At 43.2% G+C, this 25,490-nt stretch overlaps 1 protein-coding gene and 1 pseudogene across 6 annotated transcripts in view; one reads left to right on the forward strand and one right to left on the reverse strand.

The window, feature by feature from the left end:
• RHBDL2 (rhomboid like 2) overlaps positions 1-25,490 on the reverse strand; it is a 56,690-nt gene that overhangs the window by 23,163 nt on the left and 8,037 nt on the right. For 5 of the 6 annotated variants that reach the window (XM_060019748.1, XM_060019735.1, XM_060019743.1 and 2 more), the window contains exons 2-4: positions 7,967-8,048; positions 6,199-6,465; positions 1,301-1,449 (exon numbers count right to left, since the gene is read on the reverse strand). In XM_060019748.1, the coding sequence (XP_059875731.1) occupies positions 1,301-1,449; positions 6,199-6,444 (395 nt within the window). In that variant the 5' untranslated portion in view covers positions 6,445-6,465; positions 7,967-8,048. The remainder of the gene's footprint in view (positions 1-1,300; positions 1,450-6,198; positions 6,466-7,966; positions 8,049-25,490) is intronic. The other variant, XM_060019728.1, reaches the window with a different exon arrangement.
• Positions 1,570-2,654, forward strand: LOC132425212 (protein LTO1 homolog pseudogene; annotated as a pseudogene).

Consider the following 25,490-nt stretch of genomic DNA (forward strand, 5'->3'; position numbering starts at 1 on the left):
ATCTTTCAAGGTCCAGGGCTGGGTAGGTTGCATACATGAAGTTGGCCTCATCTGAAACCCCAGGAGCCCACCAGAGAGGAGGGGCCAGCAGCGAGCTGCTCACTGTCTGCAGTGCGCATGGTGAATCACGGATTCTGATCAAGGTCAGAAGGCTATTAGCATTTAAGAAACTGTAAGCAGGGACTTCTCTGGTGGTGCAGTGGTTAAGAATCTGTCTGCCAATGCAGGGGATACGGGTTCGAGCCCTGGTCCGCGAAGATCCCACATGCCACGGAGCAACTAAGCCCATGCACCACAACTACTGAGCCTGCGCTCTAGAGCCCGCAAGCCACAACTACTGAGCCTGTGAGCCACAACTACTGAAGCCTGAGCACCTAGAGCCTGTGCTCCTCAACAAGAGAAGCCACAGCAATGAGAAGCCCACACACCACAACGAAGAGTAGCCCCTGCTCACCGCAACTAGAGAAAGCCCGCACGCAGCAACAAAGACCCAACGCAGCCAAAAACAAATAAATAATTTTTTTTTAAAAACTGTACCTGCCAAAAATGGCAGGCTCCACATCACCTATTGCTTGTATTATTCTAAATGAACATTATTATACACTCATCGAAAGGCTCAGGAATTAATTTTTTAAGTGTTTGGCAGAGGTGTGGAGGATGGCACTGATGATTCACATTTTCAAAGGAACATTTAACAACATCACACAGCTTGAGGGACACACTTCTGGTTTGGTAACGATTTCTCTTTTCATTAATATTCCTACATACATACCAATATTAGGCAGTTACAATGCAATACAAAGTACACTGGACCTAGAGTTAGCACTAATGGGTTGAGATCCTCACTCTACAACTTAGCTGTGGGACACGGAGCAAGAGTCTACATCCCATAAGCCTCAGACACGAAACAGCAGGAGTAATACATGCCTCCTAGGGTTGCCATGAGGCTCAAACAAGATTATGGACGTGAAAGTGCCTGATCAATAATAAAGCACCGGGCTTCCCTGGTGGCGCAGTGGTTGAGAGTCCGCCTGCCGATGCAGGGGACACGGGTTCGTGCCCCGGTCCGGGAAGATATCACATGCCGCGGAGCGGCTGGGCCTGTGAGCCATGGCCGCTGAGCCTGTGCTCCGCGGCGGGAGAGGCCACAACAGTGAGAGGGCCGCATACCGCAAAAGAAAAAAAATAATAATAAATAAAAAATTTAAAAAATAATAATAATAAAGCACCGAACAAATGCTCAGGGTTACAATGACTTATAGTCACCTCTGATATCAGTGACTTAACTGTCAGTCCTTACCCAGCATGCACCAGCATGTATGAGATAAACCTCCAGGCTTCCTCCCTCTTCTCAGGACTGTAGATAAAGGGACTCTCCAAGATGCCCGAGTCCAAGGTGATCCACTGTTTCTGCGGCTTCCACACAGCATAGTAAATAAACACTGCCAGCTGACAGGGAGGGGCAGACACAGACGTTAACCACACCTTCTGCAGAGAGAGGCCCCGTTAAAGCGCACGGGCACTACCTCTGTTTCAAACAATTAGCTCTCAAGAGGGCCACTCTCTAGCATGTGCTCAGAAGATGACAGGAATTCAATTCCCTGCCATATATCTGACCCTACAACTGTGGGCGCTTCCTCCAGCGATCAGGAGCAGTTGTAGACCAAACTGCAAAGAAGAATCTTTCGAACCCACTTTCCCCTCTTAAATACCCACTGCCCTCATCTTCCCACACTCACTATTTGGTCGTTCATTTACAACTTAATGTGAAATTAAGTCACTGCTGGCTTCTGAAGAACAGAGGAGGGAAAGGGAAAAATAGTAACTTTGCAGTGGAGAAGCCTGGCAAATATGACCTTAGCCAAGTGATGAAGGTGAACGTCACAGGGATGTCGTGTGGATGTCCCCTGTCCTCTGCTACCTGACGTGATCTGATGAGAAGGGTACTTCACTTCTGTGGTCTTCCTCCCTCAAACCCATAACTTCAGTCTAATCACGAGAAAAACATCAGACATCCCACACTGGGGGACATTCTACAGGATACCCGGCCAGTACTCCTCAAGACTATCAAAGCCATGGAAAGCAAAAACTGAAACTGGGAAGTGGACTTCGCCTCCCCAGGAGTGGTGCGTCCGTGCACGAGCCTCGCGGGTCTGCGGCGGCAGACCTCGTAAGGTCTGCCCTTACGAGGGGTGAGGGGTAAGGGCAGGGGCAGGGGCAGGGGCGAGACGGCTGCCGCCACGGTCAGCAATCAGGACGCATTCGACGCCATCGTGATGGCGGATGAGAGGTTTCACGGGGAAGGGTATCAGGAAGGCTATGAAAAAGGAAGTAGTTTGGGTATGATTGAAGGAAGGCAGCATGGCACGTTTCATGGAGCTAAAATCGGATCTGAGATCAGGTGCTACCAAGGTTTCGCTTTTGCTTGGAGATGTCTCCTGCACGGTTGCTCCACTGAGAAAGACAGCAAATAGATGAAGGTCTTAGAATCGTTGATTGCAATGATTCAGAAATTCCCTTATGATGACCCTACTTATGATAAACTTCACGAAGACTTAGACAAAACTAGAGGGAAATTTAAGCAGCTTTGTTCATTATTAAACGTTCAGCCCAACTTTAAAATTAGCACAGAAGGTTCTGGACTTTCATTTTGATGACAGACGAACAGACAAAACATCAAGGAACAGATGTTCGTATGTTAAGTGTTTAAAATATGATTAAAGGCAAAACAATGATGGGGGATTCATTGTTTTGCAGGGAGGGTTCCAGCTTGGCCAGTGAAAGGGCTTCCTTCCCCTGAGGTCTGCCTGCATCACCTCGGTGCCCCCCACAGGGCCCCTCCACACAAGCCTATCCTTTGTTGGGTCCTGTCTGCTCTCCAGTCTGAACGCAGCCCTGGCAGAGCCCTCGCCGGGCTGCTGTCTCTGATCCAGGATCCAGGCCGTTGGCTCATGGGTTCTCGCCACCTGGCAGGCCTGGCTGGATATAGACTCAGGTTGGCTCTGGATAGGATAAACCTCTCATTTAACCCCCCCTCCCCCCCAGGCTTTGGTCAGTGCTCAGAGGGACAGTTTTTTAAAAAATGAGAGCCACAGGGTTGACACGAAGCAGGTTAATGGGAAAGAGTGATGGGTACTGTGACATTTATTGACCCTTGAGATGGGCCAGTGCTGTGACCTGCTTCTCATGTTTTATTTAGTCCCTTCAGTAGCCCATGAGGTGGGCGTTATTCCTGTTTTATAGTCGAGGAAACGGAGGCCCAAGAGACTGCCTGGTCCAAGGGCAGTGGGCGGCAGAGTTGGGAATCCAACCCCCATCTCCTGGTGCCCGCTCTGGAACCCGCGGTTGCACCCACAGGCTCAGGGTCCCTGCCCGCAGATCCCCGCTGTGCCCCGTGGAGCCCTGGGGCGTCGCCTGTGGCCATGGACGTGGGCGTCTGGCTGAGAGGAGGAAAGGCCAGCCCTGTCCCCAGGGAGCCGGGACGTGCTCTTCCTGTGTCCCCGGGTGGATGGGGCTCTGCAGCATCAAAAATGGCCAAGGGGAGGGGATTTTAAGGCCACCGCTCTACGTGCAGAAACTTTGGAGCCTTACTGCAGCCTTCCTTTTAGTGTGAGTTCTCTGTCTTCTGCCCGGACTTAAAGGCATCGTCTATACGTGGTGAGGTCCTGGCAGGCCAGTCCCCCATGAGATGCGTGGCTCCCGGGCATTTCTCTGCAAGTGATGGCCCGTGTCCAGGCCCCTCGGGCACCCCGGCCAGAGCCCTCTCCCCACCCGCTACTGGCCCAGGGAGCAGATTTGGAAGCCGTGAGTGAAATTAGCACGCGGGTAGCCGTGAATCTGCTCCAGATTTCAAAATCATTCCAGAGCGTCTGGGTAGACTGTGCTCCCCTGGCAGCTGCTGGGGGGCCTCTGCGGGGCCTGGGACGCTGGCCCTCACCATGTGCCGAGGAGGAAGAAACGGCTTCTAGTTGTTGGAGGACAAGACTCCGCCTTTATCCTGCTTGGCTTTCTTATGTGTGTCTCGCTGTAAGTTCATGGCCTGCAGTCCCAACCTCAGTTCTGCGGAGCCCAGGACCGGGCACATGGCCTCAGATGTGCCTTTGTACAGACACCAGCAGCGCTCATCTCTGGCTGGTGGAATGAAAGGGCTTTTGTTGTCATTTTCCTGGGTGGATTTTTGTGTTTTCTAAACTATCTGTTTGGACAATGTATTATTTTTATAATTGGAGAAAAAATAAACAGTATATTTTAAAGCAAAAAAAAAAACAAAAAAAGGACTGAGACACTGTCACAGATCAGAGTAAACTGGGGGGAATGTGAAAATTAAATGCAGCATGATACCCTGGGTTCGAGGGTACAAGAGGGACAGAAAGAGGACACTAATGGAAAAATTGGAAAAGGCCAAATTAAGCCTGTGTTTAGTTAATACTAATATACTAATATGAGTTTCTTAGTTTTGACAAATGTACTATGGAAATATAAGATATTAGCAATGGGAGAAATTGTGTCAAGGGTATATAGGAACTCTCTGTACTATCTCTGCAAATTTTCTGTAAAGCTAAAATTATTCCAAAATAAAAAATTTGTTTTAAAAAAGATTTTTTCTTTTTTTTTGGCCATGCCACATGGCTTGTCAGATCTTAGTTCCCCAACCAGGGATCAAACCCGGGCCCCTGGCAGTGAAAGCGTTGAGTCCTAACCACTGGACTGCGAGGGAATTCCCAAATGTGTTTAAAAATTTTTAATTAGGAAATTCTCTGGTGGTCCAGTGGTAAAGAATCCACCTTCCAATGCAGGGGACACGGGTTTGATCTCTGGTTGGGGAACTAAGATCCCACATGCCGTGGAGCAACTAAGCCTGTGCGCCACAACTAGAGAGAAGCCCGCAAGGTGCAACAAAAAAAAAGACCTTGCATGCCGCAACTAAGACCCAACGCAACCAAAAAAATTAATTAAATAAATAAAATTATTTTTTTTAAAAAATGGCCTTTGGTCTTCAACTATAAGTCTTACCCCCAGGTCTCCAGTCCTGGCCTACTCTGTAGATTTTTTTTTTTTTTTTTTTTTTTTTTCTGCGGCACGCGGGCCTCTCACTGTTGCGGCCTCTCCCATTGCGGAGCACAGGCTCCGGACGCTCAGGCTCAGCGGCCATGGCTGACGGACCCAGCCGCTCCACGGCACGTGGGATCCTCCCGGACCGGGGCACGAACCTGTGTCCCCTGCATCGGCAGGCGGACTCTCAACCACTGCGCCACCAGGGAAGCCCCTACCCTGTAGATTTTAAACTTGCCAAGCCTCCACAATTACAGGAGCCAATTCCTTAAAATAAATCAATCTCTCTCTCTCCATATACATGTGTAGGTAGATAGATGATAGATACATAGATAGATAATGTGTGTGTGTGTGCGGGTGTATACATCCTATTGGTTCTGCTTCTTTAAAGAATCCTGACTAATACAGTCCCTGATAAGGAAGTTGAGGCATCAGTGGGAATTAAGAGGATGACTTCCTAATGGCCCTAAAGTCACACCCCACAGGCAGCCATCCTCTGTCAATTCCTTTATGAGGCATCATGGTGTGGGAGAAAAAGCTGGGTGAGATAAGGCTCAGGAGAAGCCCAGTCCTGGCCAAGTAACTAAGTATGTGGCCTTGGGCAAATCGCCCCATGTCTCTGGGCCTTGCACTCTTTTCTGGAAAACAAAAGGGCTCACTAGACCAGAGTCTGAAACCCACTACATGCTGCCCATAGTAGACATCATTACAGGATCCCATTTTTTTCCTACTGAAATCTGGAGGCAACTTATAATTCTTCTAAACATATGGCTCCTGATAGACCTTACCAATCAATCAAAGTTGGTTCATGAGATCAAACCCATTTGCAACCCCAAAATCATTTGATTTCTAAAGTCCCCACAAACTAAAATGAAACGAAACCACTAAAACTGTGGTCACTGCTGGGCAGGGGAGTTGTTTGAAAAATAAAACTCAACCCTTGCCTAAAAGTGACTGGGAACATAAGAAAAACCTGGGAAGGGAACTCTGGAGAGGGTGAGGTCGAGTTCTGTGTGTGCTGTACTTGCCACCGCCAAGCTCTCCTCTTACGTTTTTCAGTCTTTATCTAGACCTGATCTAAAGCCGCAGTGTGTGTGCAGCCCCCCAGAGGTCCTTGCACCAGTGCCCACCACCCCGAATGCTTACCTCAGCAATGCTGATGGAGATGATGAACACAGGGGGTGGGAGGCAGTTCGCTCTTTCCAGGTATGTTCTTCGCACTGGTTCAGGAAGCATCCATTTTGAGACAATCCTGTGGACCTTTTTAAGCCTGAAGGGATCTTTACCTGCCCTGTCCGCTCTCAGTTTCTCCTCTTCCAGCATTTCTTTCATCTCTCTATCCCTATTTAGATTCACGTCTTCTTCCATTTCCAAATTATGAGCAGCAGCCATTATCCTGGGTCCACCCTCCACCTGAAAGGGACATGAATGTCAGGGAAAAACAGATGACCCTATAGTGTTCGGGCCATGGCTCTTTCCTGGGCTCTCTGGCATAACCATTGGTTTCCAATGCCTTTCCTGTGTGTTAATAGAAGGCAGCTGAAGATCTGGTGCCCAAACATACATAATATCCATACCCTCGTCACCAGTGTGCAATGGTGAAAAAGCACTAGAGTCTCCCCAGTGGAGGGAGAGGACTCCCCAGAAGTCATTTATGAATTCACCTATTGACACCACCCAAAGGATGGACTGGAAATTTGGGATGGCAACTCTACCTCATATACCGATTCCTTCCCCTCTGCCACTGACTCTCAAAGCAACCACTAGTGTAAGAAGTAGCTTTGCCACGAGGTGAAGTATCTCAGAGCCCAAACCACTGCATAACTGAACTCAGTTTTGTCCAGCTTAAGTAAATAATCTCCTTTCCCTTCTTAGTTTCATCTTGCTTCTGCTCCCAGGCCAAACACAGATCTCTAGTTTCTGATTCAGAATCAAAAATGATTTACTGAGCATTGACTATATATCAGGTACTATGCTAGGGGCCCCATTATAGGTTAAAATTTTCGCTTCCCATTCCCCCCTCAAAAATGATTTAAACCCACATCTTCTCCTTCTAAATTATCAGAATTTATTTATTTATTTATCTCCTTCTAAAATGCCACCTTGCCCATTCTGTAGCACTTGGGAATTAAGTAGACCCTTCCTTACTGGTTCTCCAGATACAACATTAACACCCTCGCTAAAACACATCCTTCCAACAATTCTCTGACATCTGACACTCTTGGCTGAGTTCCTACTAATTTCCACATCCAGTATTCCCTTGAACTCAATCCTCAACATCCAAACACTCAAGGATTTATTCAACAGATACCTGTTGAACACCTACTCTGTATCAGGCCACCATCCCTATCCCAAAGTGTTTAAAATGTCATGCAGGAGGCTGAGGTCAATAAAAATTACACAAATAATTGTACAGTTACAGCTGTGCTAGGTGATACCAAGCAGATACATAGGTTACTGAGGCAGCATGTCTGTAACAGTGAGGCCTGCTCTCCATACTCTTTCCTCTCCCTGTGTCATGGTGCTAGCTGTACTGTCCTTCTCCTTTTGGTTTACTTCTGTTATATTTCACTTCTGCTTGAACTATTTAAATCTTTCAATCAAATGTTTTCAGGTCAAAAAAAGGGGTGGGGGAGGCTCAAATATATTAAGGGGAAAAAATAATGTTGCCAGATACTACATAGAGTACAATCCAATTTTTGTAAAAAGTAATATATTGTTACACAGGAAAACATCTGGAGAATTAACCATGATTATATCTGCATGATAGGATTTCACTACATTTTTGCCCTCTATGCAGCAGTAGGTACAGATTTTGTGTACCCTGAAACTTAAACAATTAGGGAGGGGGGTTCTTTGGAAAAAATAATATAAAATTAAAATTACAAAATAAAAAAATTATAAATGTACATACACTGCTTTAGAAGGAGCCCATGCAAGTAGAAGTCTGAAGCTTACGCTTTATTAGTTTCACAAGTAATCCAGCCAAAACAATCCTAAAAAAGAAAAACAAAACAGGAGGTATCACATTCTCTGATTTCAAACTATATAAAAAGCCACATTAATCAAAACAGTATGGTACAGGCACAGAAACAGACACATAGATCAACGGAACTGAATAGAGAGCCCAGAAATGAACTCATACTTAAACAGGCAATTAATCTACAACAAAGGAGGCAAGAATATACAATGGGGAAAAGATGTCCTCACACCACATACAAAAATAAACTCAAAATGGACTAAAGACTAAAATGTAAGACCTGAAACCATAAAACTTCTAGAAGAAAACACAGGCAGTCTGCTATTTAATATCAGTCTTCGCAATATTTTTTTGGATATGTCTCCTCAGGCAAGGTAAACAAAAGCAAAAATAAACAAACGAGACTACATCGAACTAAAAAGCTTTTGCACAGCAAAGAAAACTATCAACAAAGGAAAAGGCCACCTACTGAATGGAAAAAGATGTTTTCAAATGATATATCCAACAAGGGGTTGATATCCAAAATATATGAAGAACTCATACAATTCAACATCAAGAAAACAAACAAGCCAATTGAAAAACGGCCATAGGGAGAGACTGGTTCAAGATGGCAGAGTAGAAGGACATGCTCTCACTCCCTCTTGCGAGAGCACGGGAATCAAAACTGACTGCTGAACAATCATTGACAGGAAGACACTGGAACTCACCAAAGAAGATACCCCACATCCAAAGACAAAGGAGAAGCCACAATGAGATGGTAGGAGGGGCACAATCACAAAAAAATCAAATTCCATAACTGCTGGGTGGGTGACTTACAAACTGGAGAACACTTACACAACAGAAGTCCACCCAATGGAGTGAAGGTTCTGAGCCCCACATCAGGCTTCCAACCTGGGGGTCCAGCAACGGGAGGAGGAATTCCTATAGAATCAGACTATGAAGCCTAGCAGGATTTGATTACAGGACTTCGACAGGATGGGGGAAACAGAGATTCCACTCTTGGAGGGCACACACAAAGTAGTGTGCATATCGGGACCCAGGGGAAGGAGCAGTGACCCCATAGGAGACTGAACCAGACCTACCTGCTAGTGTTGGAGGGTCTCCTGCAGAGGCAGCGGGTGGCTATGTCTCACCGTGAGGACAAGGACACTGGCATCAGAAGTTCTGGGAAGTACTCCTTGGCATGAGCCCTCCCAGAGTCCGCCATTAGCCCAACAAAAGAGTCTGGTGTGATCCAGTGCTGGGTTGCCTCAGGCCAAACAACCAACAGGGAGGGAACCCTGCCCCACCCATCAGCAGACAAGCAGATTAAAGTTTTACTGAGTTCTGCCCACCAGAGTAACACCCAGCTATACCCACCACCAGTCCCTCCCATCAGGAAGCTTTCACAAGCCTCTTAGATAGCCTCAACCACCAGAGGGCAGACAGCAGAAGCAAGAAGAAGGACAGTCCTGCAGCCTGTGGAACAAAAACCACATTCACAGAAAGACAGACAAGATGAAAAGGCACAGGACTATGTACCAGATGAAGGAACAAGATAAAACCCCAGAAAAACAACTAAATGAAGTGGAGATAGGCAACCTTCCAGAAAAAGAATTTAGAATAATGATAGTGAAGATGATCCAGGACCTCAGAAAAAGAATAGAGGCAAAGATCGAGAAGATGCAAGAAATGTTTAACAAAGACCTAGAAGAATTAAAGAACAAACACCTAGAAGAATTAAAGATCAAACAAACAGAGATGAACAATACAATAACTGAAATGAAAAATACACTAGAAGGAATCAATAGCAGAATAACTGAGGCAGAAGAACGGATAAGTGACCTGGAAGACAGAATGGTGGAATTCACTGCTGTGGAACAGAATAAAGAAAAAAGACTGAAAAAAAATGAAGACAGCCTAGGAGACCTCTGGGACAACATTAAACTAAACAACATTTGCATTATAGGGGTCCCAGAAGGAGAGGAAAGAGAGAAAGGACCAAGAAAATACTTGAAGAGATTATAGTTGAAAACTTCTCTAACATGGGAAAGGAAATAGCCACCCAAGTCCAGGAAGTGCAGAGAGTCCCATACAGGATAAACCTAAGGAGAAACACACCGAGACACATAGTAATCAAACTGGCAAAAATTAAAGACAAAGAAAACTTATTGAAAGCAGCAAGGGAAAAATGACAAATAACATACAAGGGAACTCCCATAAGGTTAACAGCTGATTTCTCAGCAGAAACTCTACAAGCCAGAAGGGAGTGGCATGATATACTTAAAGTGATGAAAAGGAGGAATCTACAACCAAGATTACTCTACCCAGCTAGGATCTCATTCAGATTTGATGGAGAAATCAAAAGCTTTACAGACAAGCAAAAGCTAAGAGAATTCAGCACCACCAAACCAGCTCTACAACAACTGCTAAAGGAACTTCTCTAAGTGGGAAACACAAGAGAAGAAAAGGACCTACAAAAACAAACCCAAAACAATTAAGAAAATGGTAATAGGAACATACATATTGACAATCACCTTAAACGTGAATGGATTAAATGCACCAACCAAAAGACACAGGCTCACTGAATGGATACAAAAACAAGACCCCTATATATGCTGCCTACAAGAGACCCACTTCAGACCTAGGGACACATACAGACTGAAAATGAGGGGATGGAAAAAGATATTCCATGCAAATGGAAATCAAAAGAAAGCTGGAGTAGCAATATTCATGTCAGATAAAATGGACTTTAAAATAAAGAATGTTACAAGAGACAAGGAAGGACACTACGTAATGATCAAGGGACCAATCCAAGAAGAAGATATAACAATTATAAATATATAAGCATCCAACATAGGAGCACCTCAATACATAAGTCAACTGCTAACAGCTATAAAAGAGGAAATTGACAGTAACACAATAATAGTGAGGGGCTTTAACACCTCACTTACACCAGTGGACAGATCATCCAAACAGAAAATTAATAAGGAAACACAAGCTTTAAATGACACAATAGGCCAGATAGATTTAATTGATATTTATAGGACATTCCATCCAAAAACAGCAGATTACACTTTCTTCTCAAGTGCAGATGGAACATTCTCCAGGATAGATCACATCCTGGGTCAAAAATCAAGCCTCAGTAAGTTTAAGAGACTTGAAATCATATCAACCATCTTTTCTGACCACAACACTATGAGATTAGAAATCAATTACAGGGGAAAAAAACGTAAAAAACACAAATATGTGGAGGCTAAACAATATGTTACTAAATAACCAAGAGATCACTGAAGAAATCAAAGAGGAAATCAAAAATACCTAGAGACAAATGACAATAAAAACACGATGATCCAAAACCTAAGGGATGCAACAAAAGCAGTTCTAAGAGGGAAGTCTATAGCAATACAAGCCTACCTCAAGAAACAAGAAAAATCTCAAAAAAACAATCTAACCCTACACCTAAAGGAACTAGAGAAAGAAGAACAAACAAAACCCAAAGTTAGCAGAAGGAAAGAAATCATAAAGATCAGAGCAGAAAGAAATGAAATAAAAACAAAGAAAACAATAACAAAGATCAATAAAACTAAAAGCTGTTTCTTTGAGAAGATAAACAAAATTGATAAACCATTAGCCAAACTCATCAAGAAAAGCAGGGAGCGGACTCAAATCAATAAAATTAGAGGGCTTCCCTGGTGGCACGGTGGTTGGGAGTCCACCTGCCGATGTGGGGGACGTGGGTTCATGCCCTGGTCCGGGAGGATCCCGCGTGCCGCGGAGCAGCTGGGCCCATGAGCCATGGCCGCTGGGCCTACGCGGCTGCAGCCTGTGCTCCGCAGCGGAAGGGGCCACAGCAGTGAGAGGCCCGCATACTGCAAAATAAATAAATAAATAAATAAATAAATAAATAAATAAAAATAAAATTAGAAATGAAAACGGAGAAGTTACAACAGACACCGCAGAAATACAAAGCATCCTAAGAGACTACTACAAACAACTCTATGCCACTAAATTGGACAACCTGGAAGAAATGGACAAGTTCTTAGCAAGGTATAAACTTCCAAGACTGAACCAGGAAGCAACAGAAAATATGAACAGACCAATCACAAGTAATGAAATTGAAACTGTGATGAAAAAAATCTTCCAACAAACAGAAGCCCAGGATGAGATGGCTTCACAGGCAAATTCTATCAAACATTTAGAGAAGAGCTAACACCATCCTTCTCAAACTCTTCCAAAAAATTGCAGAGGAAGGAGCACTCCCAAACTCATTCTATGAGGCCACAATCACCCTGATACCAAAACCAGACAAAGATACTACAAAAAAAGAAAATTACAGACCAATATCACTCATGAATATAGCTGCAAAAATCCTCAACAAATACCAGCAAACAGAATCCAACAACACATTAAAAGGATCATACACCATGATCAAGTGGGATTTATCCCAGGGATGCAAGGATTCTTCAATATATATACACAAATCAAACGATGTGATACACCATATTAGCAAATTGAAGAAGAAAAACCATATGATCATCTCAATAGATGCAGAAAAAGCTTTTGACAAAATTCAACAGCCATTTATGATAAAAATTCTCCAGAAAGTGGGCATAGAGGGAACCTACCTCAACATAATAAAGGCCATAAACAAAAAACCCACAGCAAACATCATTCTCAATGGTGAAAAACGGAAAGCATTTCCTCTAAAATCAGGAACAAGACAAGGATGTCCACTCTCACCACTATTATTCAACATAGTTTTGGAAGTCCTAGCCATGGAAATCAGAGAATAAAAAGAAATAAAAGGAATACAAATTGGAAAAGAAGAAGTAAAACTGTCACTGTTTGCAGATGACATGATACTATATATAGAGAATCCTAAAGATGCTACCAGAAAACTACTAGAGCTAATCAATGAATTTGGTAAAGTAGCAGGATACAAAATTAATGCAAATAAATCTCTTGCATTCTAATACACTAATGATGAAAAATTTGAAAGAGAAATTAAGGAACCATTCCCATTTACTATTGCAACAAAAAGAATAAAATACCTAGGAATAAACCTACCTAGGGAGACAAAAGACCTGTATGCAGAAAACTATAAGACACTGAAGAAAGAAAGTAAAGATGATACAAACAGATGGAGAGATATACCATTTTCTTGGATTAGAAGAATCAATATTGTGAAAATGACTATACTACCCAAAGAAATCTACAGATTCAATGCAATCTCTGTCAAATTACCAATGGCAGTTTTTACAGAACTAGAACAAAAAACCTTAAAATTTGTATGGGGACACAAAAGACCCCGAATAGCCAAAGCAGCCTTGAGGGAAAAAAATGGAGCTGGAGGAATCAGACTCCCTGACTTCAGACTATACTACAAAGCTACAGTAATCAAGATAATATGGTACTGGCATAAAAACAGAAATATAGATCAATGTAACAGGATAGAAAGCCCAGAGATAAACCCATGCACCTATGATCAACTAATCTGTGACAAAGGAGGCAAGGATATACAATGGAGAAAAGACAATCTCTTCAATAAGTGGTGCTGGGAAAACTGGACAGTTACATGTAAAAGAATGAAATTAGAACACTACCTAACACCATATACAAAAATAAACTCAATATGGATTAGAGACCTAAATGTAAGACCGGACACTATAAAACCCTTAGAGGAAAACATAGGAAGAACACTCTATAACATAAATCACAGCAAGATCCTTTTTGATCCACCTCCTAGAGAAATGGAAATATAAACAAATGGGACCTAATGAAAATTAAAAGCTTTTGCACAGCAAAGGAAACCATAAACAAGATGAAAAGACAACCCTCAAATGGGAGAAAATATTTGCAAACAAAATCAACAAAGGATTAATCTCCAAAATATATAAACAGCTCATGCAGCTCAATATTACAAAAACAAAAACCCAATCCAAAAATGGGCAGAAGACCTAAATAGACATTTCTCCAAAGAAGACATACAGATGGCCAACAAACACATGAAGAGATACTCAACATCACTAATCATTAGAGAAATGCAAATCAAAACTATGATGAGGTATCACCTCACACCAGTTAGAATGGGCATCATAAGAAAATCTACAAACAACAAATGATGGAGAGGGTGTGGAGAAAAGGGAACCCTCTTGCGCTGTTGGTGGGAATGTAAATTGATACAGCCACTATGGAGAACAGTATGGAGGATCCTTAAACTAAAAACAGAATTACCATATGACCCAGCAATCCCACTACTGGGCATATACCCAGGTAAAACCATAATTCAAAAAGACACATGCACCCCAATGTTCATTTCAGCACTATTTACAATAGCCAGGTCATGGAAACAACCTAAATGCCCATCAACAGATGAATGGATAAAGAAGATGTGGTACATATATGCAATGGAATATTACTCAGCCATAAAAAGGAATGAAATTGGGTCATTTGTAGAGACGTGGATGGATCTAGAGACTGTCATACAGCGTGAAGTAAGTCAGAAAGAGAAAAACAAATATCGTATATTAACTCATATACATGGAACCTAGAAAAATGGTACAGATGAACTGGTTTGCAGGGCAGAAATAGAAACACAGATGTAGAGAACAAACATATGGACACCAAGGGGGTAAAGCGGGGCTGGGGGTGGTGGTGGTGGGATGAATTGAGAGACTGGGATTGACGTATATACACTAATGTGTATAAAATGGATGACTAATAAGAATGTGCTGTATAAAAAAATAAATAAAATAAAATTCAAAAAAGAAAAGAAAAGAAAAGATAAATGGCCAGAGGTCCTGAATAGACATTTTTCCAAAGAAGACATACAGATGGTCAACAGGCACATGAAAAGATGCTCAACACCACTAATCATCAGGGAAAGGCAATCAAAACCACAATGAGGAAAATTTCCTGGCAGTCCAGTGGTTAGGACTCCACACTTTCACTGACGTGGCCGAGGGTTCAATCCCTGGTATGGGAACTAAGATCCCACAAACCGTGAGGTGCGCCCCCCCACCCACCAAGAAAATCACAAATCACTTCATACCTTTCAGAATGGCTGTTATCAAAAAGTCAACATAACAAGTGTTGGCCAGAATGTGGAGAAGAGAACCCTCATGCACTGTTGGTAGAAATGTAAATTGGTGCAGCCACTATGGAAAACAGTATGGAGGTTCCTCAAAAAAGTAAACATAGAACTACCATATGAACCAGCAATTCCACTTCTGGGCATTTATCCAGAGAGAACGAAAACACTAGAACAGATATATGCCCCCCTATGTTTGTTGCAGCATCATATACAACAGCCAAGATATGGAAGCAACCTAAGTGCCCATCAGTAGATGAATGGATAGAGAAGATGTGGTGTGTGTGTGTGCATACACACACACAGAGGAATATTTCTCAGCCATGAAAAAGAATGAAATCTTGCCATTTGCAGCAACATGGATGGACCTAGAGGGTATTATGCTAAAAGAAATGAATCAGACAGAGAAAGACAAATACTGTATGATCTCACTTATATGTGTAATCTAAAAATCAAAACAGGGACTTCCCTGGTGGTCCAGTGGGTAAGACTCCAAGCTCCCAGTGCAGCAGACCCAGGTTCAGTCCCTGGTTGGGGAACTAGATCCCACATGCATGCCACAGCTAAGAGTCCACATGCCGCAACTAAAGATCCCTCATGCCACAACTAAGACCCAGCACAAGCAAAATAAATAAATAAAAATTAAAAAGTAAAATAAAAAACAAAACAAATGAACAACACAACCAAACAGAAACAGAGTCATAGATACCGAGAACAAACAGGTGGTTGCCAGAGTGGTGGTGGTGGGAGGAGGTGAGAAAAAGGTGGGAGATTAAGAGGTACAAACTTTCCGTTACAAAATAAATGTCACAGATATGAAATGTACAGTGTGGGGAATACAGTCAATAATTATGTAATAGCTTTGTATGGTGACAGATGACAACTAGACTTTTCATGGTGATCATTTTGAAATGTACAGAAATAACGAATCACTGTGTTGTACACCAGGAACTAACAGTGTTGTAGGTCAATTATGCTTCGAAAACAAACTCATAAAAAAAGAGATCAGATTTGTGGCTACCAAAGGGGTGAGTGGGAGGGGGAATTAGATGAAGGTAGTCAAAGGGTACAAACTCCTAGTTATAAGATAACAGTACTAGGGGTGTAATGTACGACATGATAAAGATAATGAACACTGCTGTACATTATAAATGAAAGTTGTTAAGATGGTAAATCCCAAGAGTTCTCATCACAAGGAAAAATGATTCTTTCTATTTCTTTGAAGTTTTGTCTATATGAGATGATAGATGTTCACTAAACCTACTGTGGTAATCATTTCGTGATGTATGTAAGTCAAATCATTATGCTGTACACCTTAAACTTAAAAAAAATAAGATAAAATAAAAACAAAGTCATATCTGTGAGACCTTTGCTGGACCCTAAAGTCTCAAGCACTGTACTATTTCTTCCCTCCCCTTGTGGCCTAGTGTCTTGAAGGAGGAGTTTGTATCCACTAAACATCTTATCATCTGCATCCCCCACTAAAACTGCTCTGCTGAGTTATGCCCTTAAAACAAGTCCACTTCAGTCATGACGTGAGTCCTAAGGAAGTGTGCAGAGCACCCCAGTCTCTTCAAAGCACATCCTCATGCAAATTCTCACGTACTCCTCCGAACAATCCGGGAAGAAAGAAGACAAGCAGTATCTTCCCAATTCTTATCTTCACCCTTCCTAACAGAGCTTCCTGTTGCAATTCCTTCATCCCTGCCTTTCATCCCAACCATATTCCATCGCCTGGCTTCCTTCTCCCGCTCCCCAGCCACAGGCCACAGAGGATCCTGTGCACACTTCAACGACTCTGTCGTCCTGCAACTGGACTTCTCTAACGTGGTGGAGAAAGACACAGTGTCAAGGTCACTAGAGGGCAGGTACACAGGCTAGACAGACCTGGAAAGTGGTCATGTCTTATTTTTATGTGCAACCCCAGACAATAGCCCTGGACCTGGGACCATGAGCCATAGAATGGCGGGGGGACAGGGGGAATGGGAAGTTATATGTTTCATCGGTACTATCCAGAGTTTCAGTTTGGGAAGATGAAAAATTTCTGGAGATGGATAACAGTGTAAATGCAGTGAATGCCATGAATTGTACACTTAAAAACGGTAAAAAGGGTAAATTTTATGTCATGTATATTTTACCACACACACAAACACACACAAACTAAATAATATTAACTTTTCAAGGTCACTGTGAAGACTAGATAGAACATACTGTTTGTCACCAGCATGGGCTTAATCAACGGTATCCAATGCTACTGATATTTTCAGCTCAGTCCAGTGTATCTAAACTTCCTACATGGCCCAAAATAAAGTTTTTCACTGGAATTTTTTTTTTAAAGTCATGAGCCATAGAGCCAGATGACTGGGATTAAAACACAGCTCTACAACCTATCGGCTGTAAAGTAACCTTAAGTAAGTCACCCCTCAAATTACATTTTTTAAGAATTGTGGTAAAATAAACATAAAATTAACCATTTAAAAGTGTACAATCCGGTAACGTTAAATACATTTGCAGTGTTGTGCAACCATCACGACTATGTAGTTCCAGAACTTTTTCATCACCCCAGACAAAACCCCCATACCCATTGAGCAGTCACTCCCCATTGCCCCCTCCCTCCAGCCACCGGCACCCACTAATGTACTTTCTGTCTCTATGGATTTACCTATTTTAGATATTTCATATAAATGGAATCATAAACTACGTGGCCTTTTGAGTCTGGCTTCTTTTACTTAGAAAAGTCTTCAAGGTTCATCTGTGTTGTAGGATGTATCAGTACGTCATTCCTTCTTATGGCTGAATAATACTGCATTGTATAGACAGATATACAAACAAAACCATATTGTTTATCCATTCATCTGTTGAAGGGCATTTGGATCGTTTCCACCTTTTGGCTACTGTGAATAGAGCTGCTATGAACATTCCCATACAAGTTTTTATTTGAATACCTGTTTTCAATTCTTTTGCGTATATACCTAAGAGTGGAATCGCTGGGTCATATGGTAATTCTATGTTTAATTTATTGGAGGATCTTCAGATCCCATTTTAAAGTCGGGATCATGATAGCACTTACCTCATAGCGTTATGGGGGAAATTATTTGAGACAATGCATGTAAAGCACTGAGAACAGTTTCTGGCACATGGTAAACACTCCATAATTACTAGTTATTACTGGTTATGGATGGATGGATGAGTGGGTATGTGGATGGATGGATGGACAGATGGAAGGGATGGGGCCGAGTCTGGGGTCTATTTTCACACTGCAAGTTACTAGGAATCAGGTCACAATTCATTTTCAAATGTATTCCATTAGGCAAGGTCCCACATTACAATAGGTTATATCCAATAAATTTAGGGAAGAAGAGAATTCCCCTTTTATTTATTTTTCCCCAGTAACTTTGCTGAAAATAAAGGCTTCTTACCTCCCATTCACCCAGCCTCCCAGGGTCAGACATTAAGTCTGTAGAGATAACTATTTTATTAATTTTCGTTGCATATTGATGATTATTTATAGTTTCTTTCATGTCTCATAAATGGCAAAACGAGTATGGATTTAAGATCAGCAGCTCTTAAACACAAATATTAAGGCATTTTAAAAAATAAGTTCAGGGCTTCCCTGGTGGCGCAGTGGTTGAGAGTCCGCCTGCCGATTCAGGGGACACAGGTTCGTGCCCCGGTCCGGGAAGATCCCATATGCCGTGGAGCGGCTGGGCCCGTGAGCCATGGCCGCTGAGCCTGCGCGTCCAGAACCTGTGCTCCGCAACGGGAGAGGCCACAACAGTGAGAGGCCCGCGCACAGCAAAAAAAAAAAAAAAAAAAAAAAGTTCAATTAGGAGTGATTAACATTGTGTTAATAAGCCCTATTGTAAATTTAAATATCATACATGATCATTTCATGAGGAAAGTTCCACATTGTGAATAACACAACTTTATATCTATAAAAGGAGCTAGAGAAACAAGGATTACATTTCCCCGCAATTTTTCTTTTTTCCAGATTTCAAAATTTCCAGAAATGTTACAACTTCAAGGCCATCATTTTAGATATTTTAGTGAAATACGTTTCCTGTGCTGCAAAGGTATCTGACCCATTCAGTTTAGCTAAGACGCACTGTGTGTCTGCTTTCTTCCTTGGCACGTGCAGTAAAGCGATCCAACATCTAGTCCTACCTACTGTAGATTCCAGAAACAGATGAACATGTTGGTAGTGATGGTGGCATTTTGTTTTGACCTCTCTTCTCGGTCAGACACTGTCACACTCTGACTTCTGTACCTGTCTGGGTGCCTGTTCCTTGAGGACAGAGGCCCCTCTCTGGTTCATCTCATCTCCAGCATCTTGCTTGATGCTCACGGGTGCTGCTTCTAGTCTGACATTCCCCGTCCCTGCCATTCCTGTTTATCTTCTGCATCCACACCTGAGTTTCTGAGCACAGTTCACCACATTGGAAACATTACTGACCAGATTGGCAACAATGAAATAGACTGATTCATACTTACAAGGCTGTGTGGAAATGGGTGCAGTTTAAGAGGTATAAATTGATGCAGCCTTTTCACGAGGCAATTGGGCAGTATCTATAAAATATGAAACGCATATACCTTTCAACAGAACCTTTCTACTCCTAGAAATCTATGCTACAAATGTATTTGAGCGAGTACTCAAGGCTATCTTTCAAAGATGTCCAGTGCAGAACTATTCAGAGTAGTGAAAAATTACGAAGAACCTGAATGTACTTTAATTGGCTTGTTGTATTTTCTGATAGTTCTACTTCTTAGGTAGTTCATCCTTACACTGTGCTGAAATCTGCTCACCAGCCCTTCTGCTCCTGGGTCCAAGGTTTCCCTCCCTAGGGCCTCACAAAGCAAGTCTAATCTAAGATCATGTCATTAATTGTGTAGGTGTGGCCTGTATACTCCATGGGTTCTATAGGTCATAGTTGGGATAGAATATCTGAATTTTCTAGATTACCAGAATTTTCAGAGGCTCAGTCTGACAGCACAAGAGCCTCAAAAACAAGCCAGCAATGATTACAACACATTACAGTCTCACAGAGATATAAAAACCTCCACAGCTATCAAATTATTTACTTGGTCACTCTCATCACAGTGTTACTCATTGAGTGAAATTGTTTCCTACACTGACTGTGCTTTCCTACTCATTAAGCAAAGATCATGCAGGTTTCTTGAGCTTTCTTTAATGTTGACTTGATATTATGCCTCACCTCCTACCTCTTATCTGCAGCAAGTGCCTGCCAACTCTTTGTTGAAATACACACGTACACACACACACACACACACACACACACACACACACACACACACATACACACATTCAGATCAAAAGTGGGTGGCCCTGCTGTGAAATGTTCTCATCTTACCCTTAGGGAACAACTGGGGGTGGATTGTTAAAAAGAATGTTGGAAGAGTAGAAAAGACTCATAGCCTTCTGGTTAAAAATGGAGATGTTCAGGAACCAAAGACCTTCCCTTCAAGTTACCAATTATTCTTAAGAAGAGGAAAAGTGGAAAGAACTTTCCTACTTCCTGACCCTACCTGGTATAAGCATTGCTCGTGTTACGAGTCATGTAGCCAGTGTGTTGGCCAAGGATTGGAAAGAGCAGGCTGTGCTCATTTATCCAGAACAATCATCTGCCTTTAAAAAAGAAAAATCTGAAAAAAAAAACAAAAAAGAAAAATCTGTAGAAGAAGAGATTTCCATAAGAAGATTTAGGACTCCCCTGGCAGTCCAATGGTTAAGACTCTGCTCTTCCACCGCAGGGGGTGTGGGTTCGGTCCCTCGTGGGGGAACTAAGATCCTGCATGCCACGTGGTGTGGCCAAAAAAAAGATTTACCCAGGAGACTCAACATTGCCAAGGGATTTTTCCAAAGACCTTTTAGGTGCCCTCATTCACTATATACTGATATGGACAGAGAAAAGGGACAAAGTAGATAAATAGTTATTTCCACCAGAGGATTGTAAGTAAAGAAAAAATTATGGGAGACCCCTGTAAGTTAATGATCACTCAAGAAAGCAGGTTTGCTTAACCATAAAACCAAGCAGGCTTGCTTAGCAGCGAAACCATGCTACAGAAGCATGAGACATGCCCCAAAACAATAACACAATGGTGGCATGAGACCCACATCCTGTCCAGTGAGCTCAGTAAGTTAACGACCCTTAGGACATGCTCTCTGCACACATAAAAAAAACAATAATTTATGGAAGGGTGACATTTCAAAGTGAAAGACCCTCATTGTACTGAGACCTGAAATAATTTTTCCATAGTGCCATGACAGTCCTGGCTTGACCACGTAGGGACAAGAAAACTCCCCGCCCCAACATAGAGGAGGAGCTGATGATGGAAGTGTGACGTCTACTCAAAAATGAGGAAGATGGTCTTTTCCCCCTCCCCACTTTTCCTTTGATTATGAAACTGTAGCTCACTAAGTTCTTCCGGCACCTTCTCACCCGCCCGATGGTAAGCATCACAAGCGTCCTATTCTAATAAATCACTTCTTATCTATCACTTTGCCTCTCACTGAATTCTTAATGCGCTGAGACATAAAGGATTGGAGGTCCTCAGAGCCCCCTGAAATGCCATCTAGCAGTTTCAATACCACATAGTGTCTCCCAAAATTGTTATAAATTATAGCCAGAAAATTTTAAGTCAATGACTTCCATAACCAAGCAGGACCCTATGGGGCCTTCCCGGGACAGACCTCTCCCTCATATCCTCTGCTTTAGCTCCTCTCTGAAGTACCTAGATAATAGTATCTGATGCACATTTCCTGAGTTGTTTTGCAGATGCTAAACCATCCACCAAATGGAAGACGTTAACTACCTGACGATCGTGACCGCATAGTCCCCAGGCCTACTGGAGCCTAAGGATTGATAATGTTAACTCCTGTGATACCACCCTGTTACCTCACCATCAGAGAATTGTAGACCAGCTGATCACATACCTTGGGTCACGCCTCCCTCACCTTGCCTTTAAAAAATGCTTTGCTGGGCTTCCCTGGTGGCGCAGTGGTTGGGAGACCGCCTGCCGATGCACGAGTTCGTGCCCCGGTCCGGGAAGATCCCACATGCCACGGAGCGGCTGGGCCCGTGAGCCATGGCCGCTGAGCCTGTGCGTCCGGAGCCTGTGCTCCGCAACGGGAGAGGCCACAACAGTGAGAGGCCCGCGTACAGCAAAAAAAAAAAAAAAAAAAAAAAAAATGCTTTGCTGAAACTCATCGGGGAATTCAGGTGTTTTGAGCACTTGCTGCCCTGGACTCCTTGCTTGGTGCCCTGCAGTAAACACTGCACTTTCCTTCACCAAAACCTGGTGTCAGTAGATTGACTTTAGCGTATAGGCGAGTCAACCCAGGTTTGGTTCTATAACGCTTCCACTGTATTCTTTTGATAACACATGTAATGGTCATTTGTCGGTTTTTCTCGGCGAATTCCTCATCTCATGAATCTGGGTGGGCAGCAGGGACCACTTCCCAGTACAAAAGCTAAAAATGCTCAGTACTCACTTTTCCAGGTCCTTAGGTGGCTAGAGCTCAGGTATGTGACCTAGGCTTGAACAATCAGCTGCATTTGCTTAGAATTTGGGGGACTGGAGCTGGGGATGGGGAAGATTCTTACAGCAGTGTACGTTAAAGCGGTGGCAGCGGTATCTGGTGTCCATCCAGCCTTGCCATTGGAGTCAGTGTGGCACCCAGAATCCAATGCCATCTGTGTCTTTGATGTAGGCTGAAGTGAAGAGCATGCAGCAGCGACAAGGGGGCTGTCTTTGCCTACCTGGCTCTGTGATTTTGGTGTACTTGTAGGTGCCTGGTCTCCGTGTGTTTCTGCTTATTTCCCAAACTTTGCTTCCTTCCAGTGATTTTGTAATCTACCATGATATTATGATATACTAAGAAATACATATTCGGTCTTCATCCCCGGTTCCAGGCACCAATCTAAAACCCTTGGAATTTCCTGAGTGATAGAGGTGAGAGGAGTATCTTTTGTTATTCATAGTAAGTTTTTTTCAACTGTACCTGAGTTTATGCTAATGAAGTGATTCTTAGAGGGTGGGACCTGGTTACCAGAGGAAACAACCATGTGATTAGAGGGTTGGAACTTTCAGTCCCCACTTGTGGGATAGGGAAAAGGGCTCGAGATTGAGTTTAATGACCAGTGGTCAATAATTTAATCAATCATCCCTATGTGATGGAACCTCCATAAAAATCCTAAACAAATGGGTTTGGAGAGCTTCCAGGTTGGAAGACAGATCAAGGTGCTGCACCCAGAGAGGGTGCGGAAGCTTTGCATCCCTTCCCCTTGCCCTACGCCCCTCTTCCATTTGGCTGCTCCTGCGTTGTAATCTTTCTACTAAACTGATAATAGTAGGTAATGCCCTCTCCTGAGTTCTGTGAGCTATTCTGGCAAATTATAGAACACAAGCGGGGGGAGGTCACAGAAACCCCCAATTTATAGCCATTTGGTCGGAAGCATTGGAAGCCCAGGCTTGCAGTTGGCATCTGAAGTAGGGAGCAGTCTTATGGGACTGAGCCCTTAATCTGTGGGGTAGCCAGTGTCAGAATTGCACGGTGTGGAAAACCTACACATTTGGTGCCAGAAGTGTGAGTACGATGAGCGAAATAGATTTTTTAAATTTTACTACCCAATGGGCATTCAATAAAATTCATTTACTGGTCAGAATCAGAATCAGAATCCCTTGCAACCAAGACCCTAACTACTACACCTGAAGAGCCAAGGAACTCTTCTAAACTCTATCTGGGGTCTTCCTGTTGCAAGCTAAACTCATTTCTTGTTCTGTGTCTGGGAGACACAGAACTAGGGGATCTGTTTTTCAGTCTCACTCTGCCACTTCCTGGCTGTGTGACCTGGAGCAAGTCCCTTCCCAACTCTGAGCCACAGTCCTCTCACCTGCACAGGGAACACTCTGGACTAGACCAGCGGTTCCCCACACTGGCTATGCCTTGGAATCCCCTCAGGCATTTGTTTTTCAATATTTGCTTTTATACAGATTCCTGGGCCCCAGTCCTGAAGAAACTAATTTAATAGATTTAGTAAATTTCTGACACTTATACCAGTGAAGGGGAGGCCTCAGCACCTTTGAGAACCACAGACAAGGCTCTCCAAGGTCCACTCCATCTCACAATCTCTGTGATCTTTGGAAGGTAGACACAGTTTTATTGCTGTATTCCTCATGCCCAGAAAGTTCCTGGTGCACAGGTGTTCAGAAAAGTATCAGAGTAAAAGGTAAACAAACTCTCTGCAACTTTTATGTAAATCTAAAATTGTTACAAAATATGAAGTTTATTTAAAAGAATACTGGAAGGAAGAAGGGAAGGAGAGAGGAATTCCACGTACACCACGTTAACTAAGAGTTTTGTGTTACTTTAAACTGAAAAGTACTTCCCCTCACACTTTTCCTCTGCACACGCCCTCCCCCCCCATCATCATTCTGCCATCCCTGAGTTGTCAGAGGAGACCTGCAGAGCCACCATGCCGTAGGGGTTACAAAAGGGACTGTCACCTGTCTTTGAGGAGCACCAGTCCTTGTGCTTGGCACTGTGAAGACCCGAGTTCTACTTCGCTCAATATCTTACAGAATTATTGTAAGAATCAAATGAAAGAGTTGCCATAATAGTGAGTACCTACTGTGTGCCAGGTTCTATGCTAAACACTTTACGAGCACTCTCTTCATTGCTGCTTACAACAACCTTGTAAGGTGGGATAATAACATCCCCATTTTATGGATAAGGAAACTCAGGCTTCCAGAGTAACTTGCTCAAGGTCATACAGCTAGTGAGGAGAAGGCTAGGACAGGAGCCTTTGAAGGTGTCTTGACTCCAAAGACCCCGTGTGTTGCTCTGCCCTGTGATCTCTAGGTAACAAGTGTTCAAGAAGTGTGCACATTTATTTTGATTATTTTCATCCCATCCTTCCCTCTTCCCTAACCTCTCTCTTCTTCTTCCATCTCCCCAAACAGGCCCAGACTAGACCCTGAGAGTTCCCAGATGGGAGCTACAGAAGAACTGGCAGGCAGGGCTGGGAATCCCCACCACTCCCATTCCTGCCACAGGGAATCAAGATGGAGACAGGCGTCCAGGAAAGGAAAAGGATTTGATTCTCTGAGAACCCGAGGACTAAGTTAGGCTCAACTTCCCTTCTTCACCTCACCCAGGAGAGCGCTGCCAAGGGCACCAATCTTAGGACAACTCCTCTTTGGCAGAAGACGCTTTTGATCATTCACTTGTGCTGTTTCCCAGCTGCATTCAAACAAGTAGGGTTCAAACATCTGAAGTGTGTTTTTTTTAAACAGCTGGCCACCCACTCATCGGTACCAGGAAGGCCCTTGCAGAGGACAAGTCCAGCCTTGATGTGGCCAGGGTGC

Source organism: Delphinus delphis, chromosome 1 (assembly GCF_949987515.2).
Source record: "Delphinus delphis chromosome 1, mDelDel1.2, whole genome shotgun sequence".
NCBI classification, from domain to species: Eukaryota; Metazoa; Chordata; class Mammalia; order Artiodactyla; family Delphinidae; genus Delphinus; species Delphinus delphis.